The sequence below is a fragment of the Crinia signifera genome, chromosome 3, assembly GCF_055691185.1.
Source record: "Crinia signifera chromosome 3, ASM5569118v1, whole genome shotgun sequence".
NCBI classification, from domain to species: domain Eukaryota; kingdom Metazoa; phylum Chordata; class Amphibia; order Anura; family Myobatrachidae; genus Crinia; species Crinia signifera.
In genome coordinates, this window is record NC_139219.1 from 171,890,390 (window position 1) to 171,915,930 (window position 25,541).

At 44.3% G+C, this 25,541-nt stretch overlaps 1 protein-coding gene across 3 annotated transcripts in view; it reads left to right on the forward strand.

The window, feature by feature from the left end:
- The window catches only part of ATG5 (autophagy related 5), a 210,880-nt gene that overhangs the window by 46,459 nt on the left and 138,880 nt on the right, over nucleotides 1-25,541 (forward strand). For all 3 annotated transcript variants that reach the window (XM_083176953.1, XM_083176954.1, XM_083176955.1), the window contains exon 4: nucleotides 8,010-8,088. In XM_083176953.1, the coding sequence (XP_083033079.1) occupies nucleotides 8,010-8,088 (79 nt within the window). The remainder of the gene's footprint in view (nucleotides 1-8,009; nucleotides 8,089-25,541) is intronic.

The following is a 25,541-nucleotide window of genomic DNA, read 5'->3' on the forward strand; positions in this document are numbered from 1 at the left end:
TGTAGATCTATGTTGGTGGGCAGCACCATCAATCATCCACACACTGGTAAAAAATTACCTATCAGGTTTCCCTTGACATGTACTTCAAAATGGGTGGTCTATGTTCTGTCTTGTCCATGTGGGCTATACTACGTGGGCAAGACAGAATGCCAATTTAAAGAGAGGATGGCAAACCATCGGTCGGCCATCCGTGCGGCAATAAAAACTGGTACAAGTGATCAACCTATGGCGAGGCACTGCGTAAATGCCCGCCATAGTATTGCTAGCATCAGGTCGAAAATTGTCGACCATATACCCCATTCAATCAGAGGTGGCAACAGAGGGAAGAAGTTATTACAGCTGGAAAGTAAATGGATTTTCCGTTTAGATACTATTGCCCCTCGAGGATTGAATGAGAATTTAGGTCTCCATTGTTTCTTGTAGACAGATTATAAACCTCATATAAGCAAATAACCTAACTTCTCTCACTGATACATTTTTTATAGTGAGAGATGTATACTATGTTGCCATATGATGATAACAACATGACAATCTGACATAGCAGGTTTATAACATTGTACTTACAAGTATATGCGGCTTTACTTCTTTCATGCCTGTTTTTATGTTTTTATGTATGTAATTGTGTATATATTTTTTATGTATATATTTCTTCATATATACATATATATATATATATCTTTTATGCATATTTTTCAATTTTCATTTTTTTGTATTTTTTTCACTTCATTCACATAATTTTTTTAATACAATATATGAAGAGATATATAATATATGCTCATATTATTAGGTGGATATATATAGTGCAATAGTTGCACTTCTTACACTGCAAGTCTCTTATTTTAAATAGACTGTTTTCCTTCACAGTGCCTGTCCCCGACAATCAACACTCTCCGGTAAAAGCGCACAGCTAGAGCAGCGTCTGTATGAGACGCATAGTTACCGTGGTAACAAAAAGAGTGCGTTCCAGACTATTGAGTGATGAGTACATCACTGGGCGCACACTTCTTACTGGTACTCGCGCTGAGAGTAAAGAGAAACCGGGAACGGACACAGGTGAATGCACTGTGTGTTAATGTTTGGGGGTGGGTTTTTTTACGTATATAAGGTGATGCATTTGTGATTGTGTTTTATCCCTGACGACGGGCCTGCGTTGCCCGAAACACGTGTCGGATGTGACACCCTTTTTTCAATAAAGATTGTTTGACTTTGCAACAAGCCTTTGGAGTGCCGCCTCGATCCTGTATCCATTACATAAAGTGACAATCTGTCACAGGAGGGCACCGGAGCATAAAACAAGGGAGCTACAGTGAGTGCCGGAATCTGTTGGTTTTCTATATATATATATATATATATATATATATATATATATATATATATATATATATATAGTGGGTCCAGAGGGTGGCCGGCACTCCATGCAGCAGCAAACAAACGGGTCGGGTGCCCTCCCAGGAGAGGGGGATGAGACCCACTCCAATATATAACAACACACAGACGGGTGGCACTCCAGAAAAAATGACAATAATCAAACGGTCAGGTGATCCAACGTTTCAAATGTTATTACAACCCTGATGAAAAATGTTGTAATAACATTTGAAACGTTGGATCACCTGACCGTTTGATTATTGTAATTTTTTCTGGAGTGCCACCTGTCTGTGTGTTGTTATTTATATATATATATATATATATATATATATATATATATATATATTTTTTTTTTTTTATTATTTATATACATTTGGTCTATCTATAATACTTTAACTGACCCGGCATATACTGGGTCACCTAAGTGTCCATCTCCGTGCTTTGCTCCGCCCCTCTGGAAACCCCCTTCTGAAATTTCTGCGTTTGCCCCTGGGCAGTACAGGGCAAACACACGTAATCTAAAGGGCCCCACACACAGCACAATTTTCAGGCATTTTCTGAGCGATTTTACTAAATCACTCAGAAAATGCCTGAAAATGCATGTAAATCGCTGTGTGTATAGCCCACACAGCGATTTGCATGCGCGCCCCCGCCGTTCTGAATCTGCACAAGATTCAGAACGGACCTGCCCGTCAATCAAGAGCAGTCGCTCAGAAGCTCCTGCTCATATGTGGCCTCGGATGTGAGCAGGGCATTCTGAGCGACGCTGGACGGCGCCCTGATGTCCCACAACGCCGCCCTCCTTGCCACGCCGGACGCCGCCCCCCCCTGCTCGCCGCACGAAAGCACAGTAAAGACCCGCCGCCCCACCGCCTCCCCCTGCTCCCTCCCCCCTCCCCCTGCTCGCCGCACGGAGACGGAGCAGGGGGAAAAAGCCACTCACCCACTCCACAAATCTGCTGCCTACCCGCAGCAACTCCCGGTCCCCCTGTCACCTGTCCTCCTCTGGCGGCGAAGTACTTCAAGCCGCCTGCCCGCTCACACGTCCCCCTGCTGCTGCAGCTCCACTGTCACCAATGATAAGGCACCCCTATTTATTTATATATAAATAAAACCACTGCCACCAATGACAAGGCTTCCCTAATTATATATCTATATATATATATATATATATATAACCACTGCCACCAATATAGATAGATATATATAATGGAGATGATCCGGCTCTCCCTGTGTGGACCACCAGCGCACATTGATTTGCGCCTATACTGCATTTTATAGGGGAAGCGGTCATCTATTAGAATGAACTTAGGTCTACAGTCATTAGGTCGACCCCACTAGGTCGACTGGCAGGAAGGTCGACCTGACTTAAGGTCGACATGGGCCAAGGTCGACATGACTTAAGGTCGAATTTGCATAAAGGTCGACATGAGGAAGGTCGACTGGTCATAAGGTCGACATGGGGTTTTTCACTGTTTTTTGCCTTCCCCTGAAGTTTCTGTGAGAGATTTGAAATCTGTCATGCTGAATCTGCCATTATGAATCTCTGGCACAAATCTGTGTGTGGCTCATTATCTGAAAATTCCGTTTTTAGGGAAATCTCTCGTGCTGAATCTCCCGTTATGAATCTCTGGCACAAATCTCTGCGTATGTAGGCCCCTAACGTCACTCTTTAGTACTGTAAAATGGCAACATCACCAGCATTATCCAGCTATGGGCAGGGCTAGGAATTGGCTGCCCACTTTACTTGCACAGATCATGGGTTTTAGGATGTCGTGAGACTTGCTTACCCTTCCGGGGTATGGTTAGTCTCCCAGCGGATCCAGGTGAGTTGGCAAGTATTACTCACTTTATCTCTCCCAACAGTAAAGTGACTGGCCCTGTATTTCATATTCAAATAACTACTGTATTTTGCATTAAATAAAAAAAAATAAGAGAAATGGAGCGGATAGAGCTATCACATTCTACAGGGCCATTTCAATGAAAATGAGTAAAATATGACTCTAAAAAAACCTGTAGCTGTGTATCTTCTACATTTTCAACAAAGGTTGACTAGTTAATTATTGCTCTTTCTATAGCACAGGCTCTTAATACATAAGTTGAGCTGAATTATCAAGTAGGTTTCGCGGGGCTCGCTGCGCTCACCACGCTTCGGGCTCGGTGGCTCGCTGCGCTCGCCACACTATTCTATTCTCAACTCAACGCCGACATGGATAGTGGGGGTATGAAAAGGTCGGAGGACGCGTACCGCCGCCCCTTGCGGGCTCGCTGCGCTCGCCACGCTTCGGGTTTGCGTTGATCGTGGGGTGGCGTAAACTACTTTTGGGGGGACATTACACTGTTCAGGGGTGTTTTGGGGGGTTTCTGGCCCATTTACCATAGTTCCCTATGATGATTTGGGTAAATTGAGCCATTTAACATTGTTTCCTATGGGAAATCGGGGGCATCGCGGGTAAATTGAGGCATTTAACATTGTTCCCTATGGGAAATCGCGGGCATCGCGTCGGTACCATCGCACCCGATTTTTTTGCGCATGCGATGGCCCCCGATTTTTACTAACGATGCCCACGATCATGATCGGTGTGGCCGTGCTAGGAAGCAAGTACCGATATGTATGTTGTCAGCGGGGAGGGGGGGGGGTCTCTGGCGCCAGAGCCAAGGCGGTCATTTGGTACCCCCCTGGTCAGGGGAAGGGGGGGCACCAAATGACTGCCTTGGCCCGGGCGCCGAAAACCCTAGTTTCGGCCCTGCTTTAGGGTGGCACATTACACAACCCCTCAATGAGGCACTATGCAAAATTCTAATACTAACTATAATCTCCCTGAAACTAGTTTTCAAAAGTAGGCAAGTATGATTTCAATCCAATGAAATAACTGTTGACAGCTTGATGATGTCACAGGGTGTTTTATAGACGCACTGTGAGCCTGCTTCAGCCAGAAGAAGGAATCTTCACAATGTCATTAATACTGATGAATATTTCTGTCACAAAGATTGCTATGCTGGGTGTGTGGTGCACATAGGCCTCTGGCACTTGAAAGGTTAATAGTAATATATCACAAGATGGAATGCACCGTGCCACAGTCTTGCTGTCTTCTACACATGTTCCGGCAGCATTTGGTAGAGCAGACCCGTGCAGAAGCTTGAACATGAGGGCCCACTCATTTGCTAATATGCCCCTGCTACCTATATATAGACATGTAAAAATATGACACCATAAATGTAACTAATTACTATAATATGGGAAAATAGGTTTTCTTTCTGTTTATTTTTTAATTGATCTTGAGCAAAAGGTACTTATATGTTAGTCGGGCGCCCACTATAGTTAGTACGCTCATAACCCCACTATCCATGTCGGCATAGAGTTGATTTTATATAGTGTGGCGAGCGCAGCGAGCCACCGAGCCCGAAGCATGGCGAGCGTACGCGGAAATCTAATCAAATAGCTTAGTGGGAAACCCAACTAACATATAAGTACCCAAAATACAGATATTTAGGGGTATTCAAAGCGAGCTATGACAGTGAGTAGTGCCGATAGATCACCATCATTCCACCTTGCTGGTACCATTCGGTGAAATGGAAATGTCGGGTGTGGCCATTAACACAGTGGGGCTCGCCACAAAATGCAGCAGACTCGCTGCATTTGCAGCAAGGATTCTGGCCAAACATTGAATACAGCGAGGGCGTTGGATGGCGAGGGTGGCTTTTCCTCACTGAATGAAAGCTATCCTCACCATAGAAAACCCCCTCGCAGTGGCATTGAATACCCCCCATTGTGTTTGCATTGTTCAGTTTTTTTCTAAGGCCTTTTAAATAATATGACTTTAAACATATGCTGGTTCTATGTGTGGGCTACTGATCCACTCAGAGTTACTTGAATTTGGCCAATTATCCAATTGTAAAATTAATTTGGAAAAATTCAAGTCTCTTCCCTTAAACATTGATCTTTGAATGCTCCATCTACTCAGGGGTATGTTCCACTTCTCAGGGGCCTATTAAGAGATGAGAGGACTTTTGTTAAGTTCACTAAGGTCACAAGAAGACCCTAGCACTGTGCTAGAGTCTATTGTGCTTGCAAATGTAGAAAAATCCTCACAATGCTATGTGGTATTATTATTATTACTTGTGTGTATCCCTAACAAGGTGGTATATCCTTTGATCTGATTATTCATTGTCTTCTATATCTACAAACGTCTCCTTTTAAAGATCCAAAAACAGGAACATTTTATTTTTATTTAAACAATATAAAAAGGACAAAAAATAAATACAAATATAAAAACACAATATAAAAAGTGCAGTTTACCATATCCTATGATCACCCATTAATGCTCCCTGCTAGAGACTAAAGGGAATGTTGAGCTGGCCTTTATACTACATAAATTTGACCAAAATAAATGAGTTTCCTTGATTCATCTGTCTCTGCTAGACCTTTCTTGGTTTCTAAGACACACATAACGTAAGCCTCAGAATGTATCTGGATTGGTAGGAAAACTACGTAAGATAAGATTCTGGATTTCATGTAAGCATACTAAAGATCGAGGTCTCGCTTACCAACTTTAAGAAATACTACTTGACTGCTTAGGGCAGGCATGTCTAAAGTGAAGCCGGGGTCCAATTGCGGCCCGTGCTGTCATTTCAAGTGGCCCGCAGCCTCTAGCTGGAAGCGGGCAGAGCATCAGATCTGGGAAGCATAGCACAGGACACTAAAGGTGAGGCTTTTGTCTGCTGCAGTGACAAGGTGATGGCTGCCACAGTCAAAATGTGTATGGCGTCCTACCCCTGCTGCTGCAATCGTATATCACCCTACTCCAAAATCACAGTGACAGCAGTGTTTGGGTAGGGGGGCAGCAAGGGGGAAGCTTGCTCTCATAACATGCAGAGTGGAGTAGGGCAACAGCGTGAGCCCAAGCATCTCCTGTCCTTGTAGTGTCTGCTTTGCCTCTCCTTCCTCTGGCTCACACAAACGGCTGGGAAACATACAGAAAAGGGAGGGGCAGAGTGGGGGACATACAGTGAAGGAGGGTCAGGCTGAGGGACATACAGTAAATGGAGGCAGTGATGGCCATTCAGAGAAGGGGGAGCAGGGGCAGGCTGGGGGAAATACAGTGAATGGGGGCAGAGTGAGGTACATAGTAAATGGGGGTCATACAGTGAATGGGAGACATACAGGCTTGGGGACATACAATGAATGGAGGCATTGATGGACATTAAGAGAAGGGGGGCAGGCTGGGGGACAGAGTGAATGGGTGCAGAGTGGGGAACATACAGATGGAGCCCCTGCCATCATTGGCCGGGGCTCGCCAGACCCTCCCCGCTGGTGAGCGCCAGCGGCAGGGGCTTTACTGAACTGGGACGCACGCGCGTCCCAGTCTCTCGGCGTGGAACGCTGCGTGTCCCTGCCCATCTCCGCTTCAGGGAGACGGGCAGGGCGACGGGGAGGCGGCGGGGACCGGAGACAGGCTCCGTTGTCCAGGGGGCGCGCAAGCGTCTCGTGCGCTGGCTGGCGCGATGGCAGGGCTGGCGTTAGAAATGCCAGCCCCATCTGTACAGTGAATGGGGGACATACATGTCTGCTTGGCAATTTTCACACCTATTCACTTGGCACTCAAAGATTAGGAATCAGCCAAACCCAAAGGTTGGTGCTGTTGTTTGCAGTGGGATCTAAAGCTTTTAAGTGAAGAAAAGCACATAAGGGAACAAGGCCCTACTCATGAGAGCTTACAGTGTGAGGCAGACATGGGTGTCTCAGAGGGGAGAGAGCTGGAAGGCTTTGATAAAGAAGTGAGTCTTGTAGGCAAAAGTTGGAGAATGTAATCAATTGAGAGGAGACTGTATTCACTTGTGGAGTGAAGAGTGTTCAGGCATCAACATTTCGGTCCTAGGGGGTTATTCAGACTTAATTGCTGCTCTGCGAAATTGCAGATCCCTGCGATCAGATAGCTGCCGTTTTGCCAGAGTGAAAACCCACCCTGTGCAAGGCTGTGAATGGCTTGCAAAAATCATGGTGATCGCCGATTAGCTGCAAATCATTTTGCAACTCACTCACCCAGTGGGTAACCCAGAACCTACTCTGCCTGTGCGATAGAAACAGGCTGATCGAGGTCACACACCCTACCTGGAACCGCAGAGAACACCTGTTTTCCCTGACACTCCCAGAAAACAACCAGTTACCACCCACAAACGCCGACTTCCTGTTAATCAACTTGTGATAAGGGAAGACGCTGGATTTTTTTTGCTGAATGGCCTCGTGCATGAGCACTATGATACATATGCATGCACAATCGATCCATAATCAGCCGCTTTTCAAAATCACCGGGCTGCGGTTAGGTCTGCATAACCCCCATAATTTGGGCCTTTGTCATAATGCATCTTGAGTGGTCCAATTTAGTACTGAAACTTTGAGTCTGGTTATTTTCAAGTGTGTGTGTGTGTATATATGTATGTATATATATATATATATATATATATATATATATATATATATATATATATATAATAGGTAATATATAAAATATAAGATATAAAATAGGTAATATATATATATATATATTAAATAGGTAAATATTTTTGTTGGTGTTTTTAGTCTTTTAGTATAAAAAAAAATAGCATTTGTACTTCTATTCCTAATTACTTTTATTTTTTTACAGGCATTACCCAATTGGTTTACTTTTTGACCTACATGCATCAAACTCTTCCCTCCCTTGGAACATTATAGTTCACTTTAAGGTATGTTTCCAAATGCTTTGTATCATAGAACAATGGTGGAAATATCACCACTTTGAAGGGGTTTTGGTGGCTGTGCGGTCTTGAGGTGAAAGTATGCTCAGATGTACAAGGTGAGGGCATTGCCATTGCATGAGTAGCAGAGTAGGATTTACAAAGAAGTGCCCAATTACTTGTTCTTCCCATTACTTAAATGCTGACCACTGCGGGGTTGTTGGGAATGGTTGCTGTTAGATAGCTTAAATCTTATCAAAGGTGCCACACTGGTTCTTGGACATTTTCTTCCTGGGTCTCTTGAGTTCTCCACTTGCCTCTCAGGAGCCCCCCGGCCGCACGGGATCTCGCTACTTTCGCGAGATCCCCAGCGCAGCTCAGCCAGCAGCAGGGAAATGCTGTGGGCATAGTGCATTGCCTCCTGCAGCTGTCGAAGTCGATAGCTGCAGGCGGCGGAACATAGCCGATAGCTGCGGTGTTCATAAATTAGGCAGGAGGCAGTCGCGCATTACGAAATATCGTAGCTGCGCTATGCCTCCTGCCCCACAGCACCGCACACTAGACACCCGCTCGGCTGGTGTCATAGATCAGAAGAAGCGATATCCCCTGCCACAAGGCACGGGATAGCTTATATTCCCCTGATTGACCGGTCATAAATCTACCCCTTAGTACTGTAAAGTCCATCTGGGGAGGCTGGGCTTCTGCTGACTGCTACTACCTGAGCTGCGGTCCTCCAGGGAGAATATATTCTGCTGGTGAGCTTTATCCTTGTCTCCTCCCTGATGATGATAGCACACTCCTTTTTAAGCCTGTGACTTTGCAGCCTGCAGATAATGATGATTCCAGACCACTTCTCCCTTCAATTTCTTCAAAACCCCTTAAAGCTAATTGACACCTTACTGTGGGGGCTCTCTAGACTTTTTTTTGCAAATTGTTGAAGTTTCATGTCAATCTTTTGCTTGTGTCAACCTTTTAACCTTTTTCCAATGCAGACCTTGTGCGCTTCAACCTATATAGTAGTAAAATATAGCCTTTATTACAATAAACATTTTTCACCTTCATGCAGCAGGGGCCACTGCAGTCAAGACGTATGGGATAGTGTAGGTGTTCTGGAGGAGTAGCACTTTAAGTAAAAAAACTTCACGTTACAGGCTCCTCCCTACTCTATCCCTCCCAGGACTCCAGTCTTAGAAAAAGTGCCGGAGGAGTAGGTCTCCTCGGACCTGTCTCCTGAGGGGGATTAGGTTTTTATTTGCTATTTGTATTGATTGAGGACAGGCAGTCTCTCCTAGGGAGCCTGCCTGCTACGTGGATGCCTGGAGGGGTCTGGTTGACACTGCACGCAGTGTACCTCCAGTACCCGACCACCGGGGTATCAGCTCCGGGGACCCGCCGCAGCTGCGGGGACCCGCCGCAGCTGCGTGCGGCTGGCGTTACGGGTCCACGGTCAGCGCCACACTCCAGGTCGGAGGATCGTGTGTTAAAGGTGGCGGGGACCGGAGTAGTGCACCGGTCTGTGTATAAGCTGTTAGCCGCTGCGTGCAGCGCGCTGAGGAGAGCCTTCCGATTGTGAGTATAAGGCGGCTTCTGTGTTAACAGGAGCCGTGCTGTCACTTAGCTAATTTTGCTGTGCTCCGTCTTCACGCCGTAGCGGGGGGGCGGAGCTAGCGGTGACGTCAGACGCGAGCCTCAGTCTTATCTGGGCAGTCTGCAGAAGGTCTCTCTCTCCCTCTCAGCTTTGTCAGCGGTGGTGGCAGTGTCCGGACCCGGTTTCTCTGCACCCCTGTTATTGCGCTCTCTCCCAGGACATCAGAGGCTGGTCTGTAAGTCAGCGGAGGGGATCACTCGCACACACACACTTTTTGTTAGGGAAGAGGCTTCTCCCTTTCTTTCCCTTATCCCAGGGTTTGGTCTGTTGGGCTGTGTTCCTGGGTCTACTGGGTCTGTGTGTGTGTTGGGGAGTGAGTGCTTGTTTGTCTCTGTGGTTGCTGTATCCTTTGGAATGGCAGGAAGGTCAGCAGCCTCTAAGGCTGCTCAGAAGGTGTATACTTGCAAGAAGTGCAAGGAACACTTCACACAGCACATTAAAGGTGTTGCTTTATGTAAGGTTTGTTATTCTGAGTCACAGCAGCCTGATAGGGCAGAGTCTTCTAGGGCTCAGCCAGCAGGTGAAGTGTTTCAATCTGTCTTGGCAGATTTAGCTGCTGAGTTATCTGCATCTCGTAAGGAAAGGGAGAGTTTGCGGTTTCAGATCAGCAAATTGTCTTCTTCAGAGCCGGCTTGGGCCAGGACTCTTATTCAATCAGTTGACTCGTTAAACCAGGCTGTTGCAGGTCCTTCGCAGCAACAGGGTTTTCCAATGCCCCTTAAAAGAACCCTGGCGACTGTTTATCAGTCCGGGGATTCTGATGAGGAGCAGTTGGAAGAAGGAGAATTTCCTGGGGATCTGGACCCTGAGCCTCCTTTTCAGGAGTCGGGGGGGGGGGGAGATTCTCAGGGGGTGGAAGGCCTTATCAGGGCCGTAAAATCTACGCTTAACATTACGGAGGTGGAGGCTCCGGCCCAAACCTCTATTTTTGGTCGCACCACAAAACAGGCGGTTAATTTTCCAGACTCGGCTGAACTAGATAGGCCGTTACTGGATATTTGGAAATCCCCGGAAAAGAAATTTCAATTGTCTAGGCCAGTGGTTCCCAAACTGTGCGCCGTGTCTCCCTGGGGTGCCTCGGGACACATGCAGGGGTGCCCTGGGTTGGTAGTCCAGGACCAACTAAAATTATGAATGGTTAATTATTTATAAGCAAAACCAGTGCTGGTGGCTGCCAATCATAAAATGTGTACAAACAGAAGCAATTCCTGCCCTTTTCCACATAACTGACCCTAAGAATAGCATATAAATCCAATCTAATTAAAATAAATTTGGCCTAGGGGTGCCGCGAAAAAAAATCTTATACTCTAGGGTGCCGTGATTAAAAAAAGATTGGAAACCCCTGGTCTAGGCGTATTAAATCTTTGTACCCTTTTTCCGATTCTTCAAGGGAGAAATGGGAGAAACCGCCGCCAGCTGATGTTTCTCTATCTCGTCTCTCAAAGCGCACTACGCTACCAGTGCCAGGTGCCGTGACTTTGAAGGAAGCTCCGGATCGCCGTTTAGAGACTACGGTAAAATCCATTTACTCTATATCAGGGGCTCTTCTCAGACCAGCTTTGGCCTCGGCTTGGGTCAGCAAGGCTATGGAAAGTTGGGCCGGTGAGTTAGTTGAAGGAATTCAGTCTAACAGGCCCAGGTCGGAGCTTCTCCCTTTAGCGGAATTTTTAAAGGATGCTTCCGCGTATTTAGGTGGGGCATCCGCGGATATTACGGAGCTAGGGGCGAAAGTTTCTGCCCAAGCTGTTTTAGCCAGACGTGCTATCTGGTTACGCTCATGGCATGCGGAGGCTGAAATAAAAAAGGCGGTGGAGGCATTGCCATTCACAGGGGACATGCTCTTTGGCCCTGAGCTGGATAGGCTTATCGCTCAGGCCACTGGTGGGAAGTCCGCTTTTCTTCCCTCTTCCGCGCCTCCGCCTAAGCGAGTTTTTGCTGCTCCGTCCTTTCGGGCCTTTCGAGGTTCGTCCGGTTCAAGAGGAAGAGGCCGTGGGGGTTTCTAGTCCTTTTGAGGACATAGAGGTAGAGGAGGTAGGACTGCTTCCGCCTCCAATCCCACTGTTGTCCGCCGAGCAGACCCCAAGCCCGACAAGCCTGTGGCATGACGGGCTCCCCGCCCATTTGGGGGATCCCACGGTGGGCGCAAGATTGTCTCTGTTTCTGCAAGCCTGGAAAACTCATTGCAGAGACAGTTGGGTGCTCCAGATTGTGGCTCTCGGCTACAAGTTGGAGTTCGTTTGCCACCCGCCAGAAAGATTTTTTACAGTAGGGCTTCCTTTGTCCCCAGAGTCGCGGGAAGCTCTGACAGACTCTATTCAAAAACTGCTGGTACAGGGGGTAGTGGTCCCGGTTCCCAAGGAACAGGAGGGGACGGGTTACTACTCCAGTGTTTTTGTAGTCCCGAAACCAGACGGTTCGGTTCGGCCGATCTTGAACCTAAAACATCTAAACAACTACAAAAAGAAGACAATACCAATACAGTCCTCTAGGCGCTATCTGGGGATAATCCTTTTTCAGGAATTTTTTGGACGATAAATCCCAAAATATAAAAGACAAAAACACCACAATAGTGTAATACAATTTTTTGAAAGATGAATATGGACAGAAATTCAATCAAAATTGTTTCTTGATAGGTGGACTCGTACCCTTCGTGTTGGTCTACTGTTTTAAGGTAGACATAAATCGCCTGTGAGGGAGCGGCCTGGTTGCCGTACAGTTTCACCTCTTTAAAGCGATAATCCACTTGACTCCGAAGAAGCTCAAGGGAAAGGAATAAGCCACAATAGTGTAACACTGTTATGGTAGAATAATCAGAATTCAATACATATTCATCCTTCCTGAGGGGACCCGTACCGTTTAAGTTGGTCTACTTTCTGAGGGTAGACATAAAACACTTATAGGGGAGCGGTCAGATCACCATGGGAACACTTCACTTATTCACTCTGTTCGTAGCTCATGAAAGTAAAAGAAAGCTGGTATGGTGTAATACCGCTTTATTCACAAACATTTAAAACACATATACAACAGGGTATTTAAACTCCAGACTCTCACCGAGTGGTATTGTCCACAAAAGATGCAGACAAAAAGGCAATAGATGTAATCCAGGCGTCCCTGCAGCCTCTCTCGGTGCACAGTCCAAAGTCCTTTCCCCTTACTCCACCGCCAACGCGTTTCCAGACCACAATGGTCTCTTTGTCAAGGCATATGGAGTAAATGCATGGATGCTGTATTTATACCCCTATGCGGGGCAGCCTAATTCCAGACATGGATCATTCCTAATATCTAATCCCCACCTTTCCCTGAATGCCCTTCTGGCATTGCGTCCATGTTTTCTAATCTCTCAGCTGTCACAGCTGATGATCATTGCGGCGCATTCACTATGTTTTTCCGCGATACTTCCGGGTTCCGCCGGAAGTTAGAATGACGTTGTGCGTTCCAAACGACGTCATTCCCGGAAGTCTTGGCATCTGTTGTGCGTTCCAACTCGCGCTTTCTGTCTGTTTATGTCCAGCGCTTCGTTTTCTATTATCTTTTAGTTTGCCGCTTTGTTTGGACTTCTGAAGTATGCCACAGCGTTTCTCCAGAGAGTTTTTTATGTAATACATAAAAAGCAAAAATTAGATTTTGTTAAAGTGACAGATGACATTTAAAGTGACAAGTGCCATTTTTGAGAACGTGCATAAGGTGCCATAGTTCATTTCTGTGCAGACCATAGATATTTTTTTAAAGTGACATAGTGCAAGAAAGGTGGCATAAAGTGCTTATTCAGGGAAAAAAGTTTTTTTGTGCTGAATAGATAAAAAACCACAGATAAAAAAATTTAAAAAGATTTTAAAAGGATTTTTTTTAAAAATTTACATAAACCACTTTAATTCAAAATCTTTATTCAAACCCCCTGGGATGAGGGTTTGGTGGTTGAATATCAGGGTCATCTCACTCTTTGCAAGGGCGGTTGCAATGTCGCCCCCTCTGATATTCCCTTCTACTTTTTTTAAAATGTAAAAATTCTTAATAAAATCGGGATTACACTGATGATGGGTTTTAAAATGCATCGGCAGGGCATGTGTCTCGAGTCCCTTTTTTATGTTGCGCACATGCTCGCTCATCCTTGTCTTAAAGGGTCTACTAGTCCTGCCAATGTAAAATTTTCCACAGACACATTCTATGGCATAAACTACGTTGACAGAGTGACATGTCACAAACTCTTTAATAACAAATTTTTTCCCATTAAGGGATAACTCAGTTATTTTGGGTCCAAAGTTATTTTTCACTGTTTTACAACCTATGCAAGAACCACATCTATAAAAACCCACTGATGTTATCGTGGTCTTTTTAGGAGATGTGGGGCATAAGCTTTTCACGAGCTTTGATTTTAAGTTAGGTGCTCTCCTGAATATACAAACAGGTTTTGATGGAATTTCCCCACCTATAACTGGATCTTTTTTAAGAAGGTCCCAATGTCTCTGTATGATTTTCCTTATTTCTTGGTGTTGAGAGGTATAATTAGTAGTAAAAGACCACTTGAATTTTTCCGACTGGTTTGTACATTTTTCTTTCGGGGTAAAGAGTACATTTCTTTCTAGTTCTTGTACTTGTAAAAGGGAATTGTTGACTTTCTCAGTATCATAACCACTCTCCAGGAACCGGTCTTTCATTTCGTGAGCCTGGTCCTGAAAAACTGAGTGGTCCGTACAATTTCTCCTTAATCTTTTGAACTGACCAATCGGAATAGAATCTAGCCATCTATCTTGGTGACAGCTGTTACGGTTGATGTAAGCCTGCGAATCTGTGGGTTTCGTATAATTTTTTGTTTTGAACATATTATTTTCCACATAAATGACAATGTCCAAAAAATTAACCTGTTCCTTACTAATATTAAAGGTTAAGATAATTCCCTTGTTGTTTTGATTCAGGTAATTACAGAAATCGTCCAGGCTTTCTTTGTCCCCTCTCCAGACGAAGAGGATATCGTCAATATAACGTCGCCATGACACCAGGTTTGCCCCATATGGGTGGTGGGACCAGATGGTATCGGTCTCCCACTCACCCATAAAGATGTTAGCATAGCTTGGGGCAAACCTGGTGCCCATGGTGGTTCCCCTCTTCTGAATGTAAAAGTCCTCTTTGAATATAAAGTAATTATTCTGTAAGATGAACTCAATTCCTTCTACCAGGAAATTTTTAAGTTTTTGGTTCATTTCATAATTTGTGAGGGCTCTTTTTACTGCCTCTACACCTTGCGTGTGACTTATAATGGTGTAGAGGGATGTCACATCCGCCGTAACAAGAAAAAGATCCTCCTCCCAGTCCAGAGTTTCAATAAATTTCAGAACTTCGGTCGTGTCTTTTAAATGAGACCGGTTCTTAACTACCAGGGGCTGAAGGTGAACATCAATAAACATTGACAAATTCGAGGTTATCGAGTTTACCCCCGAAATAATTGGTCTCCCGGGGGGATGGACTGGGTCCTTGTGGACCTTCGGAAGAACATAGATGGTAGGTATTATTGGACATTCTATGTTTAAAAATTTACTCTCTTCCTCTGTGATAGTTCCTGATTTATTGTATTTGTCCGTTAGAGATTTTAGAAGAATGACAATTTTTTGAGTGGGATTACCTCTCATCTTTCTGTACGTTTCTTGATCAGAAAGTTGTTTGAGGATTTCTCCTTCATAGTCCTTTTTATTCAAGAGGACTATTCCACCCCCCTTATCAGTTGGTTTTATGATAAGGTTTGTATCCTCTGTCAGAGATTTCAAACCTTTTCTTTCTTTGAATGTAAGATTTTGACCTATCTTCTTGTTGTCCAGTTTTCTAACATCATCCATCACTAGGGTGTTAAAGGAATCTAGAAAACATCCTTTGAGGTGGGATGGATAGAAAACTGACTTTTGTTTGAATCTAGGAGTTTCAAAGTCAAACTCTTCCTCAGTTTCTCTATCATGGAAGAATTTTTTAAGAGTTAGCTTCCTTAAAAATTTTTGTACGTCAATAAATACCTCAAAATGATTCAATGGGACTGATGGACAGAATTTTAAACCTTTTTCAAGTAATGACCGTTCCTCCTGTAGGAGTAAGTGGTCACTCAAATTAAAAATCTTGATTATCCCCTTTTTTTCTTCATCGGAATTAGGGCTTTTTGGTTTTCTATTCCTTTTTTTCTTCTTTTTTTGAAAGTTTTTCTTTTTTCCACCCCTCTTTCCCCTCGTAGTTTTGGTTAATTTCTGAGGTTTATTTGGTGGCGCTTCTCTAAAAAATGTTGTTTATACACTCTCTTTGGTGAACAATTTCCTTCTAGTACAGAATATCGATTTTGGGTAGGTAAATTATGTTCCCCCCTCCAGTTGTTTCTGTGGTCATTATTAGTATTCTGGTTGTCATACCTATTATCCCGGGTCCGATTCCTATATCTAGGATTTTCAAATCCCGGTCTATTTTCATAATGTGGATTTGTTTTATATTGGGTTTGGGGTTTGTAGCTCCAATTCCTGATTGGTTCATCATTATCCCTACCGGATGGTTTGTACTTATAGTTATACTCTCTATTTTCATTTTCTTTCCTATAAGGTATAGGGATGTTAGCCATTTTACCTCTTTTCTTATTAAAGTTTTCACCTCGTTTTGGTGTAGATTTTATAGTAGGGATTCTAGTTTTATTTGGGACTTTTGGTGTTTCTACTGTAATATCCTCTGGTTCCTTAGAGAACCCCAAATCTCTATTTAGTTTCTTTAGTTTCCTGTTGATTAATGCAGTCTCTATTTTTTCTATTTTGATGCATATTTTCCCCTCTTTTTCTATATAATCCTTTTGATCTTTAAAGGGAGTTGATAACTGCTTAAGTTCTTTTATTTCTTCCTCCACTTTATTCAGGTCAGCTTTTCTTTCCTGAATGATTAGAAGTGTGAGGTCACAGGAACAATTAAATAGAATATCATTCCACTTTTTTTGGAAGTTTTCACTTGTGGAATTAATACTGGCCATTTTGCTGACCTGTAGACCTTTGGGGACCACTTTAAGGGAAATATATTTCTCCAGGGTGGCGATTTCCCAGCATAAATTAGTTTCCTTAACAAGGGCTTTTTCTAATTTGTTGAGTAGGCCTTCTAGACTTTCATCTACCAAAACTATTTCTTTTGTGGGGTCATTAAAGGCATTTTGTAGCCTGCTGGCCCTATTCTCTCTTAATTTAAACATTTGTAGCTGCAAAGATTTATCCAGAAAAAGGTGACTGATAGACAAGAATTGCAAACAGGGTTTTTTTCTGGTCTAATCTCTGCGCTTGAAAGCTGCCCTAGGTTATATTGGATAGTGTGAATCACCTAACACACCACATTTATACACAAAAAGAAGACAATACCAATACAGTCCTCTAGGCGCTATCTGGGGATAATCCTTTTTCAGGAATTTTTTGGACGATAAATCCCAAAATATAAAAGACAAAAACACCACAATAGTGTAATACAATTTTTTGAAAGATGAATATGGACAGAAATTCAATCAAAATTGTTTCTTGATAGGTGGACTCGTACCCTTCGTGTTGGTCTACTGTTTTAAGGTAGACATAAATCGCCTGTGAGGGAGCGGCCTGGTTGCCGTACAGTTTCACCTCTTTAAAGCGATAATCCACTTGACTCCGAAGAAGCTCAAGGGAAAGGAATAAGCCACAATAGTGTAACACTGTTATGGTAGAATAATCAGAATTCAATACATATTCATCCTTCCTGAGGGGACCCGTACCGTTTAAGTTGGTCTACAAGTACAAGAACTAGAAAGAAATGTACTCTTTACCCCGAAAGAAAAATGTACAAACCAGTCGGAAAAATTCAAGTGGTCTTTTACTACTAATTATACCTCTCAACACCAAGAAATAAGGAAAATCATACAGAGACATTGGGACCTTCTTAAAAAAGATCCAGTTATAGGTGGGGAAATTCCATCAAAACCTGTTTGTATATTCAGGAGAGCACCTAACTTAAAATCAAAGCTCGTGAAAAGCTTATGCCCCACATCTCCTAAAAAGACCACGATAACATCAGTGGGTTTTTATAGATGTGGTTCTTGCATAGGTTGTAAAACAGTGAAAAATAACTTTGGACCCAAAATAACTGAGTTATCCCTTAATGGGAAAAAAATTGTTATTAAAGAGTTTGTGACATGTCACTCTGTCAACGTAGTTTATGCCATAGAATGTGTCTGTGGAAAATTTTACATTGGCAGGACTAGTAGACCCTTTAAGACAAGGATGAGCGAGCATGTGCGCAACATAAAAAAGGGACTCGAGACACATGCCCTGCCGATGCATTTTAAAACCCATCATCAGTGTAATCCCGATTTTATTAAGAATTTTTACATTTTAAAAAAAGTAGAAGGGAATATCAGAGGGGGCGACATTGCAACCGCCCTTGCAAAGAGTGAGATGACCCTGATATTCAACCACCAAACCCTCATCCCAGGGGGTTTGAATAAAGATTTTGAATTAAAGTGGTTTATGTAAATTTTTAAAAAAAATCCTTTTAAAATCTTTTTAAATCTTTTTATCTGTGGTTTTTTATCTATTCAGCACAAAAAAACTTTTTTCCCTGAATAAGCACTTTATGCCACCTTTCTTGCACTATGTCACTTTAAAAAAATATCTATGGTCTGCACAGAAATGAACTAAGGCACCTTATGCACGTTCTCAAAAATGGCACTTGTCACTTTAAATGTCATCTGTCACTTTAACAAAATCTAATTTTTGCTTTTTATGTATTACATAAAAAACTCTCTGGAGAAACGCTGTGGCATACTTCAGAAGTCCAAACAAAGCGGCAAACTAAAAGATAATAGAAAACGAAGCGCTGGACAAAAACAGACAGAAAGCGCGAGTTGGAACGCACAACAGATGCCAAGACTTCCGGGAATGACGTCGTTTGGAACGCACAACGTCATTCTAACTTCCGGCGGAACCCGGAAGTATCGCGGAAAAACATAGTGAATGCGCCGCAATGATCATCAGCTGTGACAGCTGAGAGATTAGAAAACATGGACGCAATGCCAGAAGGGCATTCAGGGAAAGGTGGGGATTAGATATTAGGAATGATCCATGTCTGGAATTAGGCTGCCCCGCATAGGGGTATAAATACAGCATCCATGCATTTACTCCATATGCCTTGACAAAGAGACCATTGTGGTCTGGAAACGCGTTGGCGGTGGAGTAAGGGGAAAGGACTTTGGACTGTGCACCGAGAGAGGCTGCAGGGACGCCTGGATTACATCTATTGCCTTTTTGTCTGCATCTTTTGTGGACAATACCACTCGGTGAGAGTCTGGAGTTTAAATACCCTGTTGTATATGTGTTTTAAATGTTTGTGAATAAAGCGGTATTACACCATACCAGCTTTCTTTTACTTTCATGAGCTACGAACAGAGTGAATAAGTGAAGTGTTCCCATGGTGATCTGACCGCTCCCCTATAAGTGTTTTATGTCTACCCTCAGAAAGTAGACCAACTTAAACGGTACGGGTCCCCTCAGGAAGGATGAATATGTATTGAATTCTGATTATTCTACCATAACAGTGTTACACTATTGTGGCTTATTCCTTTCCCTTGAGCTTCTTCGGAGTCAAGTGGATTATCGCTTTAAAGAGGTGAAACTGTACGGCAACCAGGCCGCTCCCTCACAGGCGATTTATGTCTACCTTAAAACAGTAGACCAACACGAAGGGTACGAGTCCACCTATCAAGAAACAATTTTGATTGAATTTCTGTCCATATTCATCTTTCAAAAAATTGTATTACACTATTGTGGTGTTTTTGTCTTTTATATTTTGGGATTTATCGTCCAAAAAATTCCTGAAAAAGGATTATCCCCAGATAGCGCCTAGAGGACTGTATTGGTATTGTCTTCTTTTTGTGTATAAATGTGGTGTGTTAGGTGATTCACACTATCCAATATAACCTAGGGCAGCTTTCAAGCGCAGAGATTAGACCAGAAAAAACCCCTGTTTGCAAATCTAAACAACTACGTCCAGTACCACAAGTTCAAAATGGAGTCCATTCGTTCGGTAATAGCAAATTTGGAAAAGGGGGAATATCTTCTTTCTCTAGACATCAAGGATGCCTATTTACACATTCCCATTTGGGAACCCCATCAGAGGTTTCTTCGTTTTGCTATTCGGAAGCTACATCTCCAGTTCAGGGCCCTTCCGTTCGGTCTCTCGTCCGCGCCAAGGGTATTCACAAAAGTTATGGCCTGCATGACATCAGTCCTTCGGACTCAGGGAGTGACGATAATTCCATATTTGGACGATCTTCTCTTGAAAGCTCCTTCTCCGGAGAAAATGGAGAGGGATGCTTTGCTGAATTGCCAATTCCTAGTTCAGAATGGGTGGATTCTAAATTTCAAAAAGTCTCAACTACTACCGAAACAGAGACTTTTGTTCCTGGGTCTCATCTTCGACACCAGGTTGGAGAGAGTGTTTCTGCCGAGGGAGAAGGCGTTAACTCTTCAGAGGAGGGTCAGACAAGTTCTGCTCCCTCGCAGGGTGTCTGTGCATCTGTGCACCAGATTACTGGGTCTGATGGTAGCTTCTTTCGAGGCTTTTCCCTATGGCAGATTCCACTCAAGAGCTTTTCAGTTGAGCATGTTGTCCCAATGGTCCGGGTCCCATCTACATCTGCACAGGACCATCATTCTAAGCCAGGAGGCGCGAAGATCTCTCCAGTGGTGGCTCAACATGGACAGTTTGCTGCAGGGACGCAGCTTCAGTTCCTACACGTGGACTGTGGTCACGACAGACGCCAGCCTGCGGGGCTGGGGGGCGGTGACGCAGGGTCACACTTTCCAGGGTCGTTGGTCCGCCCAGGAGTCGAGTCTTTCGATCAATGTGCTGGAATTGAGAGCAATCAGGTGGGCCTTGTTTCCGGCTCACAACCTGCTTGTAGGAAAGGCGGTGAGAATCCAGTCCGACAATGCGACGGCTGTCGCATACATAAACCGTCAGGGCGGAACCAGGAGTCGAGCAGCAATGAAGGAGGTTCGTCCCATTCTGGAATGGGCAGAGATCAATGCACTCGATTTGTCAGCAATTTTCATTCCGGGAGTGGAAAATTGGGAAGCGGATTTCCTCAGCCGCCAGGACTTCCATCCTGGGGAGTGGGCCCTCAACAAGGAAGTTTTCAGCATGATAACCAGGAGGTGGGGAATTCCTCAGATAGACCTCATGGCTTCCAAATTGAATCATCAACTTCCAGCGTACTGTGCCAGGTCTCTCGACCCTGCTGCAGTGGCAGTGGACGCTTTGGCTGTGCCGTGGGCCTACGACCTCATCTATTTGTTCCCCCCGTTTCCCTTGATTCCAAGGGTACTCAAACGGGTGAAACAGGAAGCCGCCACAGTCATTCTTGTGGCCCCCGGATTGGCCAAGGAGATCGTGGTATTCAGTCCTTCAGAGCTTACTGATAGACAGGCCTTGGCGACTTCCTCTGAGATCCGACCTGTTACAACAGGGTCCGTTCGTCTACCCAGACTTAGCTCGTCTTCGTTTGACGGCTTGGCTGTTGAGGCCGAGCTGCTCAAAAGAAGAGGTATTCCACAGTCGGTAATTCCTACAATGATCAGAGCAAGGAAGGAGGTTACTTCTTCTCATTATTATCGGATTTGGAAAGCATACGTGAGGTGGTGCGAATCTAGAGGTGCACCAAAGGCTGTATTTAATTTGGCCAGGCTTTTGGAATTCTTGCAGACAGGTTTGTCGGCTGGGTTGCGGTTGGCTTCTTTGAAAGTTCAAATCGCAGCTCTCTCTGTTTTCTTTCACCACCGTTTGGCTTTGATTCCTGAGGTTCAAACTTTTTTGAAGGGAGTGTTGCGTATCCAACCTCCGTTTTCAGCTCCTACAGAGCCTTGGGATTTATCCATTGTTTTGTCGTTTCTTAAATCTGACGTGTTTGAGCCTTTACAGTCTACAGATTTGAAATTTCTGACCTGGAAGACAGTCATGCTCTTGGCTTTGGCTTCGGCTCGTCGCGTTTCAGAGTTAGGGGCTTTGTCATGCAAGCCACCTTTCCTGATTTTTCACAATGATAGGGCAGAGTTGCGTACATCTAAGGGTTTTCTGCCTAAGGTGGTATCGTCTTTTCATGTAAACGAACCCATAGTGGTTCCAGCTCTCTCAGGGGACGATAGTTTGCTGGATGTAGTTCGGACTCTGAGAATTTATGTTTCTCGTACGAAGGCTGTGCGAAAATCAGATTGTCTTTTTGTTTTGTACGACGCGGTCAAAAGGGGGTGGCCTGCGTCGAAACAGACCTTGGCCAGGTGGATTTGTCTCACAATCCGTGAGGCATATCGTCATTGTAATCAGGCGCTGCCGGGTACTGTTTCGGCTCATTCTACTAGGTCAGTGAGTACCTCTTGGGCTGTGGCCAGAGGGGTTCCTTTGACTCAGATTTGTAGAGCAGCCACCTGGGCCGGTGCGAACACTTTTGCACGTTTTTACAGATTTGACACTTTTGCTAGTACAGCAATGTCGTTTGGGAAAGCGGTTTTGCAGGAGTCCCAGCGCTCTCCCGCCCGGGAGTAGTGCTTGGGTATTATCCCATACGTCTTGACTGCAGTGGCCCCTGCTGCATGAAGGTGAAATAAGGAATTTGGTACTCACCGGTAATTCCCTTTCACCGAATCAGCAGGGGCCACTGCACGCCCTCCCGAGGCTAGTCCTCCTGCCATCCTGTTTTGGCGTCATTCTATTATTATTTTTTTTTGGTTGGTTGGTTGAATGAGTTATAAGTGTTGGTTAAGTGGTGTCTAACTTAACCTTGGGCTTTTTCGGTTTTCTTTTGTCCTTGCCGGAGGCTCCGGTCGCTCATCTCCTCTCGGACACAGTTTTTCTAAGACTGGAGTCCTGGGGGGGATAGAGTAGGGAGGAGCCTGTAACGTGAAGTTTTTTTACTTAAAGTGCTACTCCTCCAGAACACCTACACTATCCCATACGTCTTGACTGCAGTGGCCCCTGCTGATTCGGTGAAAGGGAATTACCGGTGAGTACCAAATTCCTTATTTTTATCAATAGTAGAAAAAACACCAAAAAACCCTGTGAAATATGGAAGCAAAGTACACAGTGAGAAAAGTGCTCTGTGTTGATTTATTAAAGTTCTCCTCAAATGTGGTGTTCTTAATCTGTTGATTGGTGCTTTTTAGTTAAACTGAATACAATGATCATTTATAAAAGGTAGTCAGTAACTCCATAATACAGATTGAGTATCCCTGATCCAAATATCCTTTATCCAAAATATCCCTTATCCATAGTTTCCAGAATGTAATTTTTATTTTTTCCCCCCTGAAAGCACTAGTGGGACATCTGTATCTGGTACTATTGAGTGAGGATATGATACGTAACTGGCACTAAATATGTGCAAGAAAATTATTGATTGGTATTCAAATTCAGTGCCAGAGTGTCACGGCCTGGACTGTCTGTGTTCCCAGCACTGACCTGGGTGCGCCAGTGGAGGGCGCAGGGAACTGGAAGCGAGGAGGCTTGAGGTAGCTGGAGCTCATGCACGGAGGCTGGAGGGAGATGACCTGCCGGGGACACAGAGGATTGACTGAGACCTAAAGCAGAGGCGCGGGGTCTAAGCCGACAGTGGTATTCACCAGGAACCCCCGCAAGGGGATATGGACTTCGCTGCAACTGCCGACCAGGTCGCGGCCCTCTGCCCAGGTTCCCCTGTGGCTTTGGCAGGGTTAGGATAACAAGAGTCTTTAGAGGGGTACTAAAACCATCGATGGTGATCGATGGCACTGAATGCTATACAGCAACACGGAGGGTACTTGAGGAATGAGAGATGCGGCCTGGAAGCCGGGGATGACACGAAGGTAACACAGGGAGATGCTGGAGACACTGAGAATCACTGGAGCGGCTAGGGAGCCGATACTTGAGATCACTGGGGATCGCTGGGGCGGCTAGGGAGCCGATACTGGAGATCACTGGGGATCGCTGGAGCGGCTAGGGAGCCGATAATGGAGATCACTGGGGATCGCTGGAGCGGCCTGGGAGCCGGGCACGGAACCCACGGCTAACCGGACACTGAGTGAGTAACCTAGGCTGCACAAGAAGACAGGATCGCACGGCAGATGGAAACACGTGGAGACTTCTGGCAGGAGTGGAATGACCAGGACGCTGAGAGTAACACAGGTGACAGCGGACTCAGGAAACCGGACCTCTGGAGCACGTGGGGAGTCTTGACAGGAGCTTAACGCTGGAGAACTCACAGGTAAACTGACGAGTTGTTCAAGACAAGGAGGAGACTGTGAGCTAGGCCTTTATTCCTCCAGGTGATTAGGGAATCAGACGCAGGTGTGGGAATCAGCCGCAGCAGCAGCACACAGACCAGGAAGTGAGTTGGAGCTAACCTGGATCATGTGACCCGCAACCTGAACAGGGAACACACCTGGAGATCACAGTGATGCAGGGGCGACTTGGAAGCAAAAGACATCACGCCAGGGATTGCCGACTGTGCCGGCAGCTGATCTACGGAGGACACTACCCCAGCGTGCCGGCAAGGGGCGCATGCGAGCGGTGCGGGAACCGGGGTTCATGACACAGAGGTTGTACACAAACTATATTTCGTGTTTTAAAACCTTGTTTCATGCACAAATAAAATATATTTGCGTATATTTCATGTGTTTGATGTGTTCAAACAACATGAATGCTAAAAATATTCCGAAATACAGAATAATCCGTTATCCAAAATTCTTCTGGTCTCAAGCATTTTGGATAAGGGATACTCAACCTGTACAGTATTAGTGCGTTTATAGGGTTTTTTGTCACTTTTATCTTACCACTAGTTTTACTGCAGCTTATGCTACATATTTTGCAGATTTTTTTAAGGGTTTTTAATAATGTTTTCTTTTAATGAAAAATATTACGGTCATATTTTAATACTAGTTCACAAATGCCCTCTGTCGTCTTTGTATGTAAAAATACTCTCTAAATACATTTCTAACTGCTGCAAATTCTCTATTCTTACACCAAGTTGTTATGGTTGAATTAGATCAGTAATGTTTATTTGACATTGTTTTTAAATGTAAATCTGTTTTATGAGAATTCTGATATATGTAGGAAAAGTAATTTTAAAACCTTTACAGGGCTCTAGCAAAACGTTAAAATGCTGACTAAGAATCTTTTGTGTAGGCGCCTTCTGAGCAATGACCATGATATGCTAAAAACAAACTTAGCAGGATCTTGTTTGTAGTCATCTCAAAATATGTCATGTAGTCATCTCAGAATATGTCATGCAGGCATGACTTGACATGATTTTTGGTCTCTGAATTAACTGAACTCACTTCGATAACATCCAAACCGTTGATCAAAACCACTGCCCTGCTTGCTGCATACAGAAACAGTCTTCTTTTCAGTACGCTAACCTGTGGCTCCAGTTTTGAGTCACTTCTTCCTTTATGCTGCATGCATAGATCTCCCTCCCTAATTTAGTAAAAATATTATAATGGTTACATTAGTAGATTTAACACAACGGTATTAATAGGAATTCTTTTATTGCTGAAATGTTTTTATTGAAATAAAGTTGAAATTGTATGAATTTGAAAATATTTTGCGCTCAGTATATTAACTAACAATAACCGTAGAGGTTTAGTTCATGTATTGGTCAATGCATTTTAAGCCTGCAGCCCCTGGCACGGGAACTCACTTCTGTAGATTCCTACTCTATTGCTCCAAGAAAATTACCATAAACATAGCTATCACATTAGTGTAAAGGCTCACACACACTGGTTGATTTTTTATTTTTTTTTTAGCTGAAAGCCGCTGAAAACAGCAA